Source organism: Myxocyprinus asiaticus, chromosome 36, assembly GCF_019703515.2.
Source record: "Myxocyprinus asiaticus isolate MX2 ecotype Aquarium Trade chromosome 36, UBuf_Myxa_2, whole genome shotgun sequence".
NCBI classification, from domain to species: domain Eukaryota; kingdom Metazoa; phylum Chordata; class Actinopteri; order Cypriniformes; family Catostomidae; genus Myxocyprinus; species Myxocyprinus asiaticus.
In genome coordinates, this window is record NC_059379.1 from 1662501 (window position 1) to 1680835 (window position 18335).

The window sequence follows — 18335 nt, forward strand, 5'->3', positions numbered from 1 at the left end:
TAAAATGATCTATGACATGAATTACTCGCTTTAAATATCAGTAGACTTGTATGTCATATATGTAATATATACATAATGAATATTCATTACAGATATGAGACACATACTGGATCACATACCTTATAATTTTTTCAAGATAGAAATCATATTAGCTATCACAATTAAGTGAACAAAGTGGTGAATTAAAAATTATTTAGCTTTGGTTTGAGCAGATGACGCTATTCTTTGATTGAAATCTTTTAAATGAAACTTGGCTTTCTTGGGAATATTGTTTTAATTGGTAATAAATTCATAGACATTTACTGTGTCCTCAATATCTCTTCAACTTGTTAGTCTCTTTTAACTTCTAAGAGCCAGTTCATTAATGACATCATCCTCCAGTTAGTGACATCATTTTGGTGAGAAATCAACAGCGAATATCGGTAAGTATTGTCCATTGATTGATGAATGTTGTGATATTTTGTGATATTAGTTGGTTTGACCACTTTAACTCCTTAAACTCTGTTAAACTCTGTCCACAGGGGGGCGCTATATTTCTTTTTTTTTTCACTTAATACTGTACGTTTAAGTCCCCGTATACATACGTCAGGCATATGAGGCGTCATTTGAAAGCTTAGAATCTGAACTTTTTAGAGAATACCATCATTTTTGCATTTTGCATAACAAAATAAGGTCTCAAAACATTTGCGTTAAAAAAAGCGCCCCCTAGAGGTAACGGGGTAGAAATATTTATCTGTATATAAATGTCTTTCACATGGAACTTAAATAAACAAATCATATATCAAATAAAAGCTCTCATTCTCAGGAATGTGACTGTATAGATTATTTTGTTGTTCTAATACGACAGTTTGAAAGATTTTCAAAAGAATCACAAAATGCAATTTGATTTGAAGTCATCAAACACATTCATCTGTATTTATGCACCGATCATTGCTGCTGTAAGCCCCAAATAGCTAAAAGCTTCATATCTGCTTTTACCTTAGGCAGCTGTCTAAAAAATGAGCCATTTTTTACTTGTCTGTGAGCTTGCTTGACTGAATAATCTAATGTTATATCTTAGATGTCCAGAACAAAATATGCCATCCAGCAGGAAAAGCATGTTAAACAAATCATCATAAAAATATGTTTTTGACTATTGATGAGAAAATGTTATATATCATCACAAAAATGAGGATCTCAGTTTTCTAATTACACCTAGAATGAGCTTCTAGTCCACTCAGAGGCCGAGATATTCAATGAAACAACAAGGGTGGTGCATAAACTGAAAATTAGACTGAATGTCTATGGACAAGCACATCTGTGAGGGCTAAAGTGCGTTAGAGTGCCACCTACAGTTCAGATCTGTATATTGTGATGGAATGTAATAGAGAATTTTTTTTTTCTTGCCACATACAATATTATTTATGAATAACTGGAGTCTTCTTTTATTATTTGGGGGGTTTTCTGAAAAAATGTGACTAATTTTTTGCATTTAGTCATTTAGCTAAAGTGCGTGATCTTGAGCAGAGCATTTTTCTAAAGGCAAACTGTTAATAAAAGTGTTATGTATCACTATTAAATTACTCGCTAATCTTGAAATCTGGTCTGTATGGCTGCTTCGAAACTCCTTAGATCGTAAAGCTCGTTTGTCCCTCTGCCAATCAAATGTTGTTGATTTGTGGACTGATATTTGTTTCTGGTCAGAGAAGTTGTGGAATAATTCATTTAAGCATGTATTTTTTAATACAACAGGCAGAACTGGCTGGGTTTGATTTTTATTGACATTAATAAAATCTTAATCAAGTGGCTGTCCATCACGCGCAGATACACTTAATAGATCATGATTTCTTTGTGTGGACTTGGACATTGTTTTGCCATCCCACACTGTCTGACCATAAGGACAAATCTGACGCAAGACATTTCTGCTTCTCTGACAGTCACTGGATTTGTAATCTGATGAGTTATTGAGTTTCGCCCAGCTCAAAAAGTCTTTGCTTCATTCCTCTGCAGAACTTTCTATTACATTGATGCTCTACTGAATGTCTCTTTCCTACCAATCCATTTCTGCTGGCTTTACAATGTGAAATTACACTCTATACATCGAGTTTGTTAAGAAGCGAAACATCTGAAGGCTTTTTGGACTCTAGAGCTTTTTTGTCTGTTTTCAGCGTATTCATGTGTATTCTTGGTTCACAATTGGTATGAAATCAATTGATACTATTATGCACTATGACAAAGAAATATAAAAATAATAATACATGGTCTCTGGGGGCTTCCGTATGTTTGGAAACAGTCATTATATTGCAAATCTGTTTGGTGCCGTAATGAATTTGAAGGGTTCTATTGACTGTGCACTACATCTTATCCAATTTTTGTGAGAGCGATAAATCTAAGTGCAATTTTCGTGCCAGCGCAAAGCTCAAGTGGGTGTGAGTGAGTGAGTGCATTTGCAGTCTGGAGATTCCACCAGCAGGTACATCAAATTACGATGTAAACAGAAATGTATGAGAAATGTGTTAAACTATCTATAGGTCATGGTTTATTTTTTCAATTATTATTATGATTATTATGTTTAGGCTATTTATGTATTTATGATCTAATTTGTATTGTTATTTTTCCACCTGTTGTCATAGAGTGATTTTTAAGTCACTGCAAAAGTTGCTGGTGAAAGTAGTCGGAGAGAGTAAAATGTTTAGATTTGGTATGATGTTTTTGACCACTTTGATTATATTTTCATTGTGTTTTAAGTGTAAATTAAATTGAGAAATATTTGTGCTTTATTTTGTTTGTGATTTAATAATTGTAATAATTTTTTATAATTTTTTAAAATCAAAATCGACCTGTAGAATTGAACTGCGTTCCGATACAATCAGATGAAAATTATTAATAATACTTACATTCTTTTTCATTTATCGGAGCGTACATCCAAATCCTGACTAGAACGCATTGCATGTGTATATAAGGAGCAAGGAAGCAGTTAATGCACAATTACACTACCAACATCTAAATGTGCTGTCTTTGTTTATATCGCTGGTGCTTAAGGGAATGGACTATATAATAGAACACAGACGGTGCAATAACTGGAGAAGAACCTCAGAATTAAATTGCTCTTGACCCAGCCCATTAGCGCTTTGTGCATGAAATTTTACCAAACCCACTTGCACCTAGACTTAGCGCACACTTGCACGAAAATTCATGGCCATGCCCACTGACTTTACATGTATGACTTGTGGCACAGCGGCGCAAATCACATTTACTTTCACTCAGCAAAATTCCGCAGTTGATACTCAATGGGAATCCACGCAATCAGGAATTTCGCCTGATGGACTTCCAGTGGCGAAGAATTTATATATGCATATTTCAAGTGGAGTTCAAGTTTGGTGAATACGAAATCTCGCCATTGACTAATAGGAAGTTGTTTGGGCGGTGCTTCGTACTTAGCTACATTGAAAATTCCCAATGGACAGAGTTTCTTTGTAACTTCACTTGCCCATAGAATAAAGTGCAGCAAAAAAGAGGCTGCATGACAAGGAGTATTTGTGGGTTTCACATGCACTGAACATCTGTCCATGCCTTTTTCGCCAGCGGAATTTCGCCATGCAAAGGTAAATGTGACCACACCTTTACAGCTAAAAAGCACTGGACAGGTGGACAGATTCCAGTTAAAACTGGCACTATTTATTTATCACATTAATTCAGTGCAATTAATTTAACGCGTTAAAACATTTACGCAATTGCTGTAATTATGTTCCCAGATCATAACTTATATTTTTTTTGTTTTTTTGTATCCCTTTTCTCCCAATTTGGAATGCCCACTTCCCACTACTTAGTAGGTCCTTGTGGTGGCGTGGTTACTCACCTCAATCCGGGTGGCGGAGTACAAGTCTCATCCGCGCATCTTATCACGTGGCTCGTTGTGCATGACACCGCAGAGACTCACAGCATGTGAAGGCTCATGCTACTCTCGGCAATCCATGCACAAATTACCACGTGCCCCACTGAGAGCGAGAACCACTAATCGTGACCACAAGGAGGTTACCCCATGTGACTCTACCCTCCCTAGCAACCGGGCCAATTTGGTTGCTTAAGAGACCTGGCTGGAGTCACTCAGCACGCCCTGGATTCGAACTTACGACCAGGGGTGGTAGTCGGCGTCAATACTCTCTGATCTACCCAGGCCCCCCCAGACCACAATATTTAATATCCCTAACATCGGAGCAAGTCAAGCTTGAAGAACCATCTGTTTTCAGCGAAAGGCAGTAAGCGAAATTCCAGCTGTACAGAGAACAAACACGCTTACCAACATCAGACAACACAAGATGAGAACGCGTTCTAGTGCTCAAACACAGCTGGACGGAGCACAATTCTGAATGCAGAGATCTCAAGACGTGTTTTTCTAAGTTTCACACTACGTTTAACTTGACACATTGACCTAAAAACGCTGTTTACAACCAAAAGCATCCATATGATGCATGTGTGCATTGACGCATACTTAGAAAAGCCTGTATAATAAATCTGCTCAGACAGATTTACCTTCTAAAGACACTTTTTGTATTGTCTAAACAATGCTTTGCTCGTTTGCCACAATAATGTAATGCGGTATAATTATCTGAATTATCTGTGATTTGAGGGGAATCAGACTCACTCTTTTTTCACACTGTGCTGCTGGTGATGAATGTTGTGTGTTAAAAGCCTCGATCCGTCCATCAATCTTCTCTCAAAGGCTCACAATCACTCACACAGACCTACTCTGAGTTAATTAGCCAGTTGTCTTCTGATACCATTTATCAGTGCTAACACACTTCACACATTTATACTCAGTTTGGAATGCTATTAAATTATGGCGTGTGATTTGTGTTCATTTTTACTGTGTTGGCAAAATCCACAACTCAGTCTATCTACCTATACAAGGCCTATATCAGTGGATTTGCTTCAGGATCCAGATTTTACATTGGACATCAAGTGGTGACTCAACATAGTACCAGATAGTGTTGTCACAATACCAATATTTCAGGTATCAATACCAGTAAAATTTCATGATTCTCTATAGTAATTTCGCTACACAAATTATAAAGAGGTTATATGCTGTTGAACACACTCCTTTAGCCTATTTCAATGTAAATAATAAATTAAAACAATTACAGTTTCCTTGAAGAGTTTCTCAATTGAGTGAACATTGCTTTAAGATTTTTAATGTAGGACCCCATGAAATCTTTTTATTAGTTTTTATTTTCTAAATTCCATATTTACCCCAAAATTTAGTTTTCTGTTCCATGTTTTAAAGTTAAATTAATTTCACCATCAAAATAGTGTCTAATTAAATGAATAATAATAATAAAAAACTTTAATCAAATGAAAATAGAACCGTTACTTTTCAACATACCATTGCATTTTTTTAACCAAATGAAGTGCTTCAGTAAAGATCCTCACAGCATAATCCAAAACACAAAATTGGTCTTGTTTTTGGTTAAATAAAGTGCTGCACAGTAGAGCATCACATTATAAAAACACTGATAAAAACTTCTATTCAGTACAACAGCATTTTGCAAGTGAGACGTTGCTTAAATATAATAATAATAACACCTTGTAACAAAATTATTTATTTATTTATTTATTTTTGGTTCCTGGGTAGTAGGTGTTATTTCCTAATTGCTTATGCCTCAAACACATAGAAAATGGCTATTATTTCCCACAAACTTTGCTTTTGTAACCAGGACAGTGATATTTTGAAATGTACCTATTTCCAATGAGAAAACAGGCGAATTTGTGTCTTTTCGTTCACATAAAGTCAGAAAAAAACAACATATGAATCCAAATGAACATGTATTTATACTAAAGTAATACAAAAATGACTACAAAAGATTTAGAAGTGAGTAGTTTTTCGAGATTTACCATTATACTGTAAATCACTTTCACGAATCAGCCCCCAAAAGTAGTCTCCCATCATGTTCTCGTTATACTGTCCTTGGTAGCGGCATTCAAAGTCCAGTATATCCTGATGGAAGCACTCGCCTTGCTCCTCCGAGTACGCTCCCATGTTCTCCTTGAATTTATCAAGATGAGCATCAAGGATATGGACTTTGAGGGATTTCAGAGGTGGAGCTGAGGAGAGAAACCCATACCACCCCAACCAAAAAGACCTCAATGACTTGATTAGAGATCTTGGTCTTACCAAGTCCAGTGCCGAGCTTTGGACGTCTAAGCTCAAGCAGTGGAACTTGTTGGATGAAAGTGTGCAAGTCACAGATCAGAGGAAGCGTCACCAAACTTTTTCCAGCTTCTTCACCTGTCAAGATGGGCTCTGCTTCTGCCACAATGTGACCAGTCTGTTCGAGGCAATCGGAATCGCCTGTAACCGGAATGAGTGGCGCCTCTTCATTGACAGCTCATCCAGGAGCCTCAAAGCCGTGCTGCTCCATAATGGTAACAAGTACCCGTCTCTTCCCCTAGCTCACTCGGTGCACCTCAAAGAGGATTACAACAGCATCAAGACATTGCTGGACGCCTTGAAGTATGATGAGTATGGCTGGGAGGTCATAGGCGACTTCAAAATGGTGGCATTCCTGATGGGTCTCCAAGGCGGTTTTACCAAGTTTCCCTGCTATCTTTGCCTTTGGGACAGCAGGGACACCAAGGCGCACTACCACAGGCGGGACTGGCCACAGCGGACTGAGTTCTCTGTGGGGAGGAACATCGTCAAGTGGGAGCCACTGGTGGACCACCGGAAGGTGCTGATGCCACCACTGCACATCAAATTGGGCCTTATGAACCTATTAGTCAGAGCTCTAGATAAGGAGTCAGCAGCCTTCAAGTACCTTCAAGACTTCTTCCCTAAGCTGTCTGAGGCAAAGGTCAAAGCCGGTGTCTTCGTTGGACCACAGATTAAGATGATCCTGGACTGCAATGAATTCCCCAAGAAGCTCACTAGTAAGGAGAAAGCGGCTTGGAACAGCTTTGTCGCAGTGGTTCGGAGCTTCCTGGGCAATCACAAGGCCGAAAAATATGTGGAGCTGGTTGAGACTCTGGTGAAGAACTAGGGCACAATGGGCTGTAGGATGTCCCTCAGAGGAGCAAGGCGAGCGCTTCCATCAGGATATACTGGACTTTGAATGCCGCTACCAAGGACAGTATAACGAGAACATGATGGGAGACTACATTTGGGGGCTGATTCGTGAAAGTGATTTACAGTATAATGGTAAATCTCGAAAAACTACTCACTTCTAAATCTTTTGTAGTCATTTTTGTATTACTTTAGTATAAATACATGTTAATTTGGATTCATATGTTGTTTTTTTCTGACTTTATGTGAACGAAAAGACACAAATTCACCCGTTTTCTCAATGGAAATAGGTACATTTCAAAATATCACTGTCCTGGTCACAAAAGCAAAGATTGTGGGGAATAATAGCCATTTTCTATGTGTTTGAGGCATAAGCAATTAGGAAATAACACTTACTACACAGGAACAAAAATTGTGGTACATAACCATTATTATTATTACAGTAAATACTACATTGTTACATATATTCTGTAGCGATTTCTTCAATTTTCCCGCCAAGCTTTTATTTTGAATCAAACTTTTATTTTGACGTGAGGGCTTTTCCCTTCTGTGTTTTTAACAGAAGTTTCACACCTTCCCTTAAGACGCTGGTTATATGGTTCAGAGTGATTATTAAAGAACAAAATGCTGCGATTTAATCATACAAATATAAAGCGTGCAGGTATTGCGCGCTTCACAGTGAACGTGCGCTCTCGGCAGCCATTAATTCACTGCACAAGACGCAATGTTTTATCCTCACTGCAAGCATCAGATTTTGCAGATAACTAAGGTGGTGGAAAAAGATGACAATTAGTCACTGACTATAGGTTTTTAAAAAACGATAGTTGTTTTTATTTTATTTATTTTTTATTAACAATTTGTATTGATTCCATTCAATAAATTAAATAAACATCACATAAAATGCGGAATCAACTTATGTACAATTAAACCCTTCCCCCGAACACCCCCACCCGACACAAACACTCACCCCAGTGGTCATAAATATAAAAAATAATAAAAAATAAAAAAAACACACACACACACACACACACACACACACACACACACACACACACACACACACACAAAAACATAAATAAAAAGCATATTTTCAAAAAACAATCAAATTGCACACACATATTTAAAACAAGAGATCCCTCTCCACTACCCCTCCCCGAAAGCCTTCCAAAAAGGCCAAATATTTGCTCCATTTCCTATCAAATAACCCCAGATTTCCCAGCCTTCTATACATCCCTATACATCCCTTCCCATCTCCGACCACCACTCATGAAATGAGGGCGCTCCAACCGACTTCCAACCCCTTAAAATAACCTGTCTGGTGATCATGACGCTCGTTAGGACCCAACTCTTTATGTGCCGATTCTCAACATCGATGACCACCCCATTGCCCAAAATACAGAGTCTGGGGCAAAGTGAAAGCCGAGTGCCCAATACATCACATATAAGACTCTGAACTTTCAACCAGAACTCCTGGATCTCAACACACCCCCAAAAAACACGGGTTGTGTCTCCAACCTCTGATTGACATCGCCAGCAGATGGGTGTGTCTTTAAGACCAAGCCTATACAATCTGGAGGGGGTCTAATAAAATCGATGTAAAATCTTAAATTGCATAAGGTGAACCCTTGCATCTCTTGATGCAGACTTTAAATTTTTTAGGTTCCTAGCCCACACCTCCTCCTCCAATGTCAAGTTTAGATCTTTCTCCCATACTTTTTTGAGAGAATTCAAAGTTCCGTCCCCCAGACTCTGAATTCGCAGGGAGTAATACACTGATGCCTCATTACCCTTCCCAAAAGCAGCAATCACCACTCCCAGAGTATCCGCCACACTGGGGGGGGTGGGGGTGCGTGCCACTCCCAAAAACAGTGCAGAGTAGGTGGCGCAGCTGTAAATACTTATAAAACTGAGATCTGGGAATGCCAAAATGTTTAACCAAATTTTCAAAAGGTCTCAATACTCCACTCTCATACAGGTCACCAAGTGTATTAACCCCCCTCATAATCCAATCTGACCAACAAAAAGGGGACTTATCAATACATAGTTTAGGGTTCAGCCATATGCTCGAGGCTACGTTTAAAAAAATATCAGCATTAAACACTCTGGACACTTTTTTCCATATCGAGTGCAAATGCGAGATAACGGGGTGCGACTTAACCTCTCCGGCTAGTTTAATCGAAAGGCTTTGCAGTGGCGAAGTGGGGGCAAGAACTTCCTTTTCAATACAAAACCAGGGAGGGGCTCTCTCAGGTGGAAGCGACCAATGAGCCAAATGTCTGAGACCGAATGCACAATAATAAAACAAAATCTTGGGTAGGCCTAACCCACCATTGTCAATCGGCCTATGTAACTTATTGAAATTTAACCTGGGACACTTACCATTCCAAATGAAGGACTTCGCTATGCTATCAAATTGCTTGAAATAAGAGAGGGGGACATCTACAGGGAGAGACTGTAGCAGGTAGTTGAATACAATTCATTTTAATAACATTAACCTTCCCAATCATCGATAAATGTAATGAAGCCCACCTGTCCACATCATTCGAAAACATTTTTATTAAGGGATCAAAATTAACTCTGATTAAATCAGACAAATTTGCTGGGAATAAAATTCCCAAATACTTAATGCCCTGTTTGGGCCACTGGAAGGCGCCGGCTGGAAGGCCGTTACTGGACAGTACGCTGTCATAGCCAAAGCTTCGGATTTAGACCAACTGACTTTGTATCCTGAGAACTTGGAAAAGGAGTTAATAATTCTATGGAGGCAAGGCATAGATCTAGTAGGGTTGGAGACGAATAATAAAATATAATCTGCGTAAAGCAGAAGCTTATGCGCCACACCTCCCACAATCACCCCTGGAAAATCATCCTCCTTTCTTATCGCGGCTGCTAATGGCTCCAGGGCAAGACAGAACAATAATGGGGAAAGAGGGCAACCCTGCCGGGTGCCCCTATTCAGAGTAAAATAATCTGAAATTAATCCGTTTGTTTGTACCGCTGCTACAGGGTGTCTATAAAGCAACTTAATCCAACCAATAAATGTACTCCGGAACCCATACATTTCCAAAATCTTAAAAAGATAATCCCATTCTACCATATCAAATGCCTTTTCGGCGTCAAGAGAGATAGCAGCGACCGGAGATTGATCATTCGCTACTGACCACATGATATTGATGAGATGCCTATTATAGAAGAGCTGCGGCCTCTAATAAACCCCACCTGATCTGTATGTATAAGTGATATCATAACTTAATCGATTAGCCGGAATTTTTGACAAAAAATGTTTCGACCCCTAAGAACCGCCTTAAGTGCCTCCCAAGCCACGCCCTCAGAGGATACCGAGGACCAGTTGGTCTCCATATAAACATTGATTTCAGTCTTTAACATTTGTTGGAAATCAGGATTTTGCAAAAGAGACACATTAAGGTGCCAACTATATTTCAGCCAAAAATAGCCCGATTAATCTGCATAACCGACATATCGGTCGTCCTCTTCTCTTATGTAGTCTTACTGATGGTTTTTAAGGATGAAGGCATGTCACACAACCTGTCCATGCTGCATAATTTGACAAAATACTGTAAAGTTTGATTATGGCGCTCAGACTTAAACGTCAACAACAAAAAATATGGGAAGTGTTTTCTCTCCCTTTTTAAAAGTTGACAGTCTATTTACTTTGCTATCCTAACTATGCACAGTCAGTTGCATATTATTTTGTTCACTTAGCATTGTTTTTCCTGGCTGTGCGTGAACCTAAAGAAAATATCTGAGACCCGGTTGAGAAGCACTGAGCTAACTAACCTTTAGACTTTAAGCCATTTTTAACTTTCAGACGAGGCTTTGTCTAGCCAACATTCAAGATTTTGACGAACTCTCTAGGTCTAGTTACCTGTGATCTGGTTCCCCTCAACGCTGATGTCCTCGAGGCTGCTCACATCCATCAGTCGATCGGGGAAAACAGACAGCCTGTTTTTGGAGAGGTTGATTCTGATCAAGTGCTGCATATCACCAACTGCCTCTGGCAATGTGGTGAGAAGGTTACCCTGCAGATCCAACTCTACAGGTAGAGAGCAAAGTCAAGCTTTTGCAGTAGAAATATTTGTGCAAGTACTTTCAGTGGGCAGGACTGTGTGAAGGCAAAAGAAACATGAGAGACATCTGTCATCGTCTACTCATTGGTATGTTGTTCTAAGCCTGTATAACTTTCTCTCTTCTGTGGAACACAAAAAGAGATGTTGGGCAGAATGTTAGCCTAAGTTACCATTCACTTTCATTGCATCTTTTTTCCATACAGTAAAAGTGAATGATGACTGAGTCTGTCAGTATATGGGTAATTGACAAATAGGTTTAAATTAAATAATTTTATAAATGTAGTTTAAAACGTGTGAACTTTGTAGAAATGTAATCTGTGTGTCCATGTTGATTTCACACATTTTTAAAAATAATTTTAAAGCATTAAAAAAAAAAAGTCATGTGGTGCAACCATCAATTAAAAGGTACTAAAATACTTTCCTTGCACCTTGACCACATGAGAGTGTTCAAGACTTGATCATTAATTTCAAAAAAGCAGAACTGGTGTAAGAACGTGCATGTAAACCCGTTTTGTACACAGAGGAAAAAACGTGAAACGGGTGTGAAACGACATATGGATGAGTAAATGATGACAGAATTGTCATTTTTTTGGTGCACTATCCCACTAAAAGTGAGTAAAGCTGTTAATATAAAAACTTGGTAAAGCTCTTACCCGTTAACTGTGTAAAAGTGAGGAAGAACTTGTTGCTCAAGGCTTTGAGCTGGTTGTTGGCTAGAGAGATTTTGTGGATGTTGTATGTGCAACTGCGCATCATTTTAAAGACGCCGTCCGGGAAACTAATGAGGCCGCAGTCAGACAAATCTAAACCGGGGAAAACAAAACAGAGATGATGATGCAGATCAAATCTGGCATTAGAGATGAAATCATTCACAGTTAATATGAGATCTAATTAAGAGATTGTCCTCGCCTCTGAATGTCAAGGAGCTCTCATTGTGCAATCACTCACAAAATCGCCACAAATACTTTCACACTGATAGGAAGAAATTGTTACAGTTACGTATTTGGAGCCACTTGATCTGTGCGTGCATTTAATCAAAGGTGTTTGGCTTCACAATGCCACTGATTGTAATGCTAGTTTACTTCTCTCTAGCCATTAAATGATTTATACCATGATTTAAGGCAAGTGACACTTGATAAACTGGAAAAATAATAGTGAAATCAAGTGACTGTGATTGATAGGGGCGCTTCAGTGCAACAGCTCCATCTACTGAGCAGAGCACTTTTAGAACAATTGAATGTATTTACTGATTATCAATGCTCACCCCACTTTGAAGAGATGTTTAAAGCAGGTTTCCTACTCTTTTTCATGATTTTTCCAATAGCTTATGATTAAATTTAAATATATGACAGGTGCTTTTATCCAAAGCGACTTACAGTGCATTCAATGTATACAATATATATATACAGGGTTGGGAGGGATCCTTAGTGAACAGATGCATCCGTTTGAATGAAAAACAAAAATAGGTAACAAAAAATAGGCTCCATGAGATTCACTCATATGCTCTTGTTACAGAAAGTAAATATCTCCTGGTTTTCACCTAACGAGTCTCTCCCCTCATCCATGGTGGCGATTATCCTCCTAGCAACGTTTGCGACGGCCTCCGCCATCCTTTGATGTTCAGGTCAGATCTGAGGTGTGACTGGTTTATTCAGTGGGGGCTGTAACTCATGCACAGGTCAGAACACACAAGTATGATGAGCCATAGACACCCAATCCTGCCAGAGCGCACAGACCTGCAGTGACATCATGCACCTCGCTGAGGTTATCAATTCAAGTACATAAACAGGATCATGTCTATTGCAATACATGCATTATAGAATAGAAAATATTACAATAGAATAGACATTCAAAATTTTGCATTATCTATTGACAAACGCTTCTGTTAACTTTTGATGAAGCGAATCAATTAAAAAGTCAAAATTTCAGCCAGTTTTCTGGCTTGGGTGATACATGAGTCATTGACAAATAAGGTTGTCCGAGGTGTTAAAAATAATAAATCTTTTAAAAATCTTGTTTGAACACTTGCGTGACGTTTCATACATTTTTGAAAAACCTTGATAGCATTTTCTACATTACAATGTATTTAATAACTTAAAAAATGTCATGTGGTGTAACCATCATGCAAAATGTATTAAAATACTTTCCTTGCATCATGAATACATGAGAGTATAAACAACTTAATAATTAATTTCAAAAAAGTTTTCAAACACATTTTTCAAGGTGAAAAATATTAATTATAAATATAATGATTTTTTTTGTGTCAAGAATATCAAGAACTTTTCTCAGGGTTACACCACATGTGCAAAATGTGCCTTTTCACAAAAATGTCAAAATATCAGCAACGTTTTCAAAACTTCAGACTCATGAGGGTCTATAGGGCTCCTCTCTTTTTATGGTTTTTGTCAACAAAACAATGAAATGGCTACTTATATGCTGGTTACACCACATGACTTTGATTTGGTGAGGTGTTTTTTCCTATTAATCATATTTTAAAACATTTGTTTTGCTGATTAATTTAAGAAATTCTGATAAAAGAGAATTCTGCACTATCCTACACTGTCTCCGGTCGGTTACACCCAGGGCCGTAACCACGATATACAGGTGCATCTCAATAAATTAGGATGTCGTGGAAAAGTTCATTTATTTCAGTAATTCAACTCAAATTGTGAAACTCGTGTATTAAATAAATTCAATGCACACAGACTGAAGTAGTTTAAGTCTTTGGTTCTTTTAATTGTGATGATTTTGGCTCACATTTAACAAAAACCCACCAATTTACTATCTCAGAAAATTAGAATACATCATAAGACCAATAAAAAATCATTTTTAGTGAATTGTTGGCCTTCTGGAAAGTATGTTCATTTACTGTATATGTACTCAATACTTGGTAGGGGCTCCTTTTGCTTTAATTACTGCCTCAATTCGGCGTGGCATGGAGGTGATCAGTTTGTGGCACTGCTGAGGTGGTATGGAAGCCCAGGTTTCTTTGACAGTGGCCTTCAGCTCATCTGCATTTTTTGGTCTCTTGTTTCTCATTTTCCTCTTGACAATACCCCATAGATTCTCTATGGGGTTCAGGTCTGGTGAGTTTACTGGCCAGTCAAGCACACCAACACCATGGTCATTTAACCAACTTTTGGTGCTTTTGGCAGTGTGGGCAGGTGCCAAATCCTGCTGGAAAATGAAATCAGCATCTTTAAAAAGCTGGTCAGCAGAAGGAAGCATGAAGTGCTCCAAAATTTCTTGGTAAACGGGTGCAGTGACTTTGGTTTTCAAAAAACACAATGGACCAACACCAGCAGATGACATTGCACCCCAAATCATCACAGACTGTGGAAACTTAACACTGGACTTCAAGCAACTTGGGCTATGAGCTTCTCCACCCTTCCTCCAGACTCTAGGACCTTGGTTTCCAAATGAAATACAAAACTTGCTCTCATCTGAAAAGAGGACTTAGGACCACTGGGCAACAGTCCAGTTCTTCTTCTCCTTAGCCCAGGTAAGACGCCTCTGACGTTGTCTGTGGTTCAGGAGTGGCTTAACAAGAGGAATATGACAACTGTAGCCAAATTCCTTGACACGTCTGTGTGTGGTGGCTCTTGATGCCTTGACCCCAGCCTCAGTCCATTCCTTGTGAAGTTCACCCAAATTCTTGAATCAATTTTGCTTGACAGTCCTCATATGGCTGCGGTTCTCTCGGTTGGTGCATCTTTTCTTCCACACTTTTTCCTTCCACTCAACTTTCTGTTAACATGCTTGGATACAGCACTCTGTGAACAGCCAGCTTCTTTGGCAATGAATGTTTGTGGCTTACCCTCCTTGTGAAGGGTGTCAATGATTGTCTTCTGGACAACTGTCAGATCAGCAGTCTTCCCCATGATTGTGTAGCCTAGTGAACCAAACTGAGAGACCATTTTGAAGGTTCAGGAAACCTTTGCAGGTGTTTTGAGTTGATTAGCTGATTGGCATGTCACCATATTCTAATTTTTTGAGATAGTGAATTGGTGGGTTTTTGTTAAATGTGAGCCAAAATCATCACAATTAAAAGAACCAAAGACTTAAACTACTTCAGTCTGTGTGCATTGAATTTATTTAATACACGAGTTTCACAATTTGAGTTGAATTACTGAAATAAATGAACTTTTCCACGACATTCTAATTTATTGAGATGCACCTGTACACCCCCCCCCCAATAATCAGATATATCCAGATTAAGCAGGAACCTCGTGGATTATTCCAGCATCACGCATCAGCAAACAGTTCAGGTTAAGAGTGTTTGTGTCATGTAAGATGTCAGTATCTAACTAAACATGCAATATTTGACCTCTGTTTTATGATTGAAATGTTGTGACGACTGACATTAATCTCCAAGGGTGCAAACTATATTCACCATTTGGCGAAATTCACCGTTTTGAATTGAAAATATGTCACATACAGTACGTGATTCGTATGTCATTCATAACTGTGAAAATGGAAACGAATGTGTGTATATTGTAAAGGAATTGAATGAATGTGCTTATCTGGCAGGCTTTTGAAGGAGCTTCATAGAAAATTCACTTGATATTGTCTTAGAAAATGATCTATAACACAAAGTAGAGCGTTATTATCACCCTCAGATCAGAACTAGAACACGGTAAGACTTGTGACTTCTATTGTGCTTTTAGGTTTTGGCAATGACCGTGTCATATATTTTTAATGCAAATATTGTTAAGTAATACTTTTAAATCAATTTAAGATTGTCTAAATATTTTCTTTATGTCTTCTTTATGTTTTTAATTAATTCTGAATTTTCCTAAGAGTCTTCTTTTAAAAGAGACCATTTTATTTTGAGTATGTTTTGTAAGGTTTGTGCTCAAAAAATGAGTTAAAGGAGCAGTTCACCTAAAAATGGAAAATGTACTTTTACTCACTCATTTACTCATCCTTATGTTGTTCAAAACCCATATGATGTTACTTTCTCTTGGAACATAAAAATAGATATTTTAAGCAGCTCTATTCCATAGAATGACAGTTTATAGTGAGCAGGAGCTGTTGAGATTCATAAAGGACAAATACTATAAATCGTTATTAAAGGTTCAGTATAAAGACATGATAACAGTAGTCCATATGACAGGTGCCTAGATATTATTCCTCTATATTTAATATATTTTAAAATCCTTACATATCAGAAAATGAAAAGTATATTCTCATTCTATTAATTATATTAGCCAAGCCTATTACATCTACAAAATGAACAGCACAAAAATGCATTTGTAGTATATTTTTGTGCAATATCGACCTCAAATCTTTTAGAAATGCAAAAAAATAAACATGTAAAAAAACTGTACACATTTCAAAGCTTTTTAATGCCCTTTTTAGTTTATTTTTATTTAATTATTTACCTTTGATGTGGGATCATTCATGCATTTTGTCGTTATAACCTCTCTGCATTTTTTTGAATTTCGGTCAGCATATACCGATTTTCGCTAAGGAAAAATCGACCGATTTTTTTCCGATTTCACTGTGAGATCAGGCTGCTATAGTATGTATTTGCTTTGTTTGTATTTTACATATTCTTGTTTGATTTTGAGGGAAAACTTTTAACCACTTCAGTTTTTGGTCCTCAGCTTTGAATTATTAAAGAGCCTCATCAAGCTGTCCTAAATCATCTCACTTTTATGAACAAAACTTCAACTTCAAACTTAAAGGTCTCTTTTATAAAACAGTTTAACAGATTGCTCATTTATATAGATATTAACTAAGTGTGGAAATATGTAGGCCTATTTAAAAAAATAAAATAAAATAAATGGACTTACCTGTTTTGATTAATAATTCCACTATGATAAAACTACACATAGAGGTCTACTCCCTTCAGCCCATTAATATTTCAATTCCAATCCCTATATCTTGTTATAACATAAGGTAGTTGAGAATTGTACACTTTGTACACACACTTCTCTCCTGTGACTGCACTGCAGTGGTCTACAGGCGTTCTTCTGCAAAACAATTCTATGAGCTTCCATTCTGGAACTTCCATGACAGGTCAGGACTGCACAGCTTTTCTATGGAACAATAGAAGGTGATTGTGTTGAACCCATGACCCCTGGTGATGGGTTTGCCTTGGACCTGGAAACAAACCCATAGTGTGGGAATTCTAGAAATAATGATGGCACTGTTGAATTGTTCCCTTTGGATGATGTGGTATGTATAGTCACTCCACACATTCACTCTTTCCTGCTCTCTTTGTGTTGAGATATAGAATTATATAATAGTCCAGTTTCCATGATAACCTTTAAGGTCTTTGACAATACGCTATTTAAAAAATGTTACTGACAAGTCTTTGGCTATAGTGCTATACAGTAAAAGCCATGAAAAATGTCAGTGGTATCTGGTCTCTGATTTGATTTTGAATGCTTGGGTTTGCCAGAATATAGACTGTACGTATAAAGAAATGTATTTGTCCAAAAAGTTAAAACACACAATATCTTGTTAAATATCCTGTTTCCATTTTCAGTAGTACTTGAGCATCAGAATAACACTTTCCATGTCAGGTTGACAGTGTTTTGAACAACAGCAATGTTGCATTTAAGAGTTTTTCAAGAGAAGGGCGTAACTTGTATTCAACTGTTAAATGTGGATTTAATAATTAAAGTTAACTTGATTAAAGTTTTTAACATAGACAGTGTATTCGTTCTATTTCATGGCTTTGAATCAACCACAGTGGCAAATACAGACAGACTAGATATGGCAGGATGTGGAGATTTCAGCAGGAATAATAGAATATATGAATCCCAGTAGATTATTAAAAAGAAATTCATCAATTAATCAATGACAACATTGTTTACATTCCATAAGGCAAATACTTTTATTTCTATTAGCAAAAATTACTTTCTTTGGCTGATTTCTATACAAAGAATCATATATTACATTTACATAAATATCAAGGATTTATTTACATATTATTTACAATACATATTTACATAAATTCTCCCACCACATAGTTTACTTGTAAATACATAGACAGTGCTTGAGATCTTTATTATTATTATTACTGGTTATCATCATTTTGTATCCCAAAGGCAGGATGAAACATTTTTCTTCACTCCTTATTTTCCATCTTTTTCCCTGCAGGATAATCAAACGATATGAATTTGCAATTCTAATACCTCATCACGTAGGTGTTATGTTCAAGCTCCTTAGATGTTTGGAAAGCATGTATCTGGATA

General features: G+C 37.6%; 1 protein-coding gene across 2 annotated transcripts in view; it reads right to left on the reverse strand.

Annotated features, from left to right (window-relative positions):
• lrrc20 (leucine rich repeat containing 20) overlaps positions 1-17092 on the reverse strand; it is an 18097-nt gene extending 1005 nt beyond the window's left edge. Inside the window, exons 1-4 of one of the 2 annotated variants that reach the window (XM_051673649.1) lie at positions 16926-17092; positions 12668-12863; positions 11781-11930; positions 10926-11093 (exon numbers count right to left, since the gene is read on the reverse strand). In XM_051673649.1, coding sequence (XP_051529609.1) covers positions 10926-11093; positions 11781-11930; positions 12668-12737 — 388 coding nt within the window. In that variant the 5' untranslated portion in view covers positions 12738-12863; positions 16926-17092. The remainder of the gene's footprint in view (positions 1-10925; positions 11094-11780; positions 11931-12667; positions 12864-16925) is intronic. The other variant, XM_051673650.1, reaches the window with a different exon arrangement.
• Positions 17093-18335: the final 1243 nt, after the last annotated feature.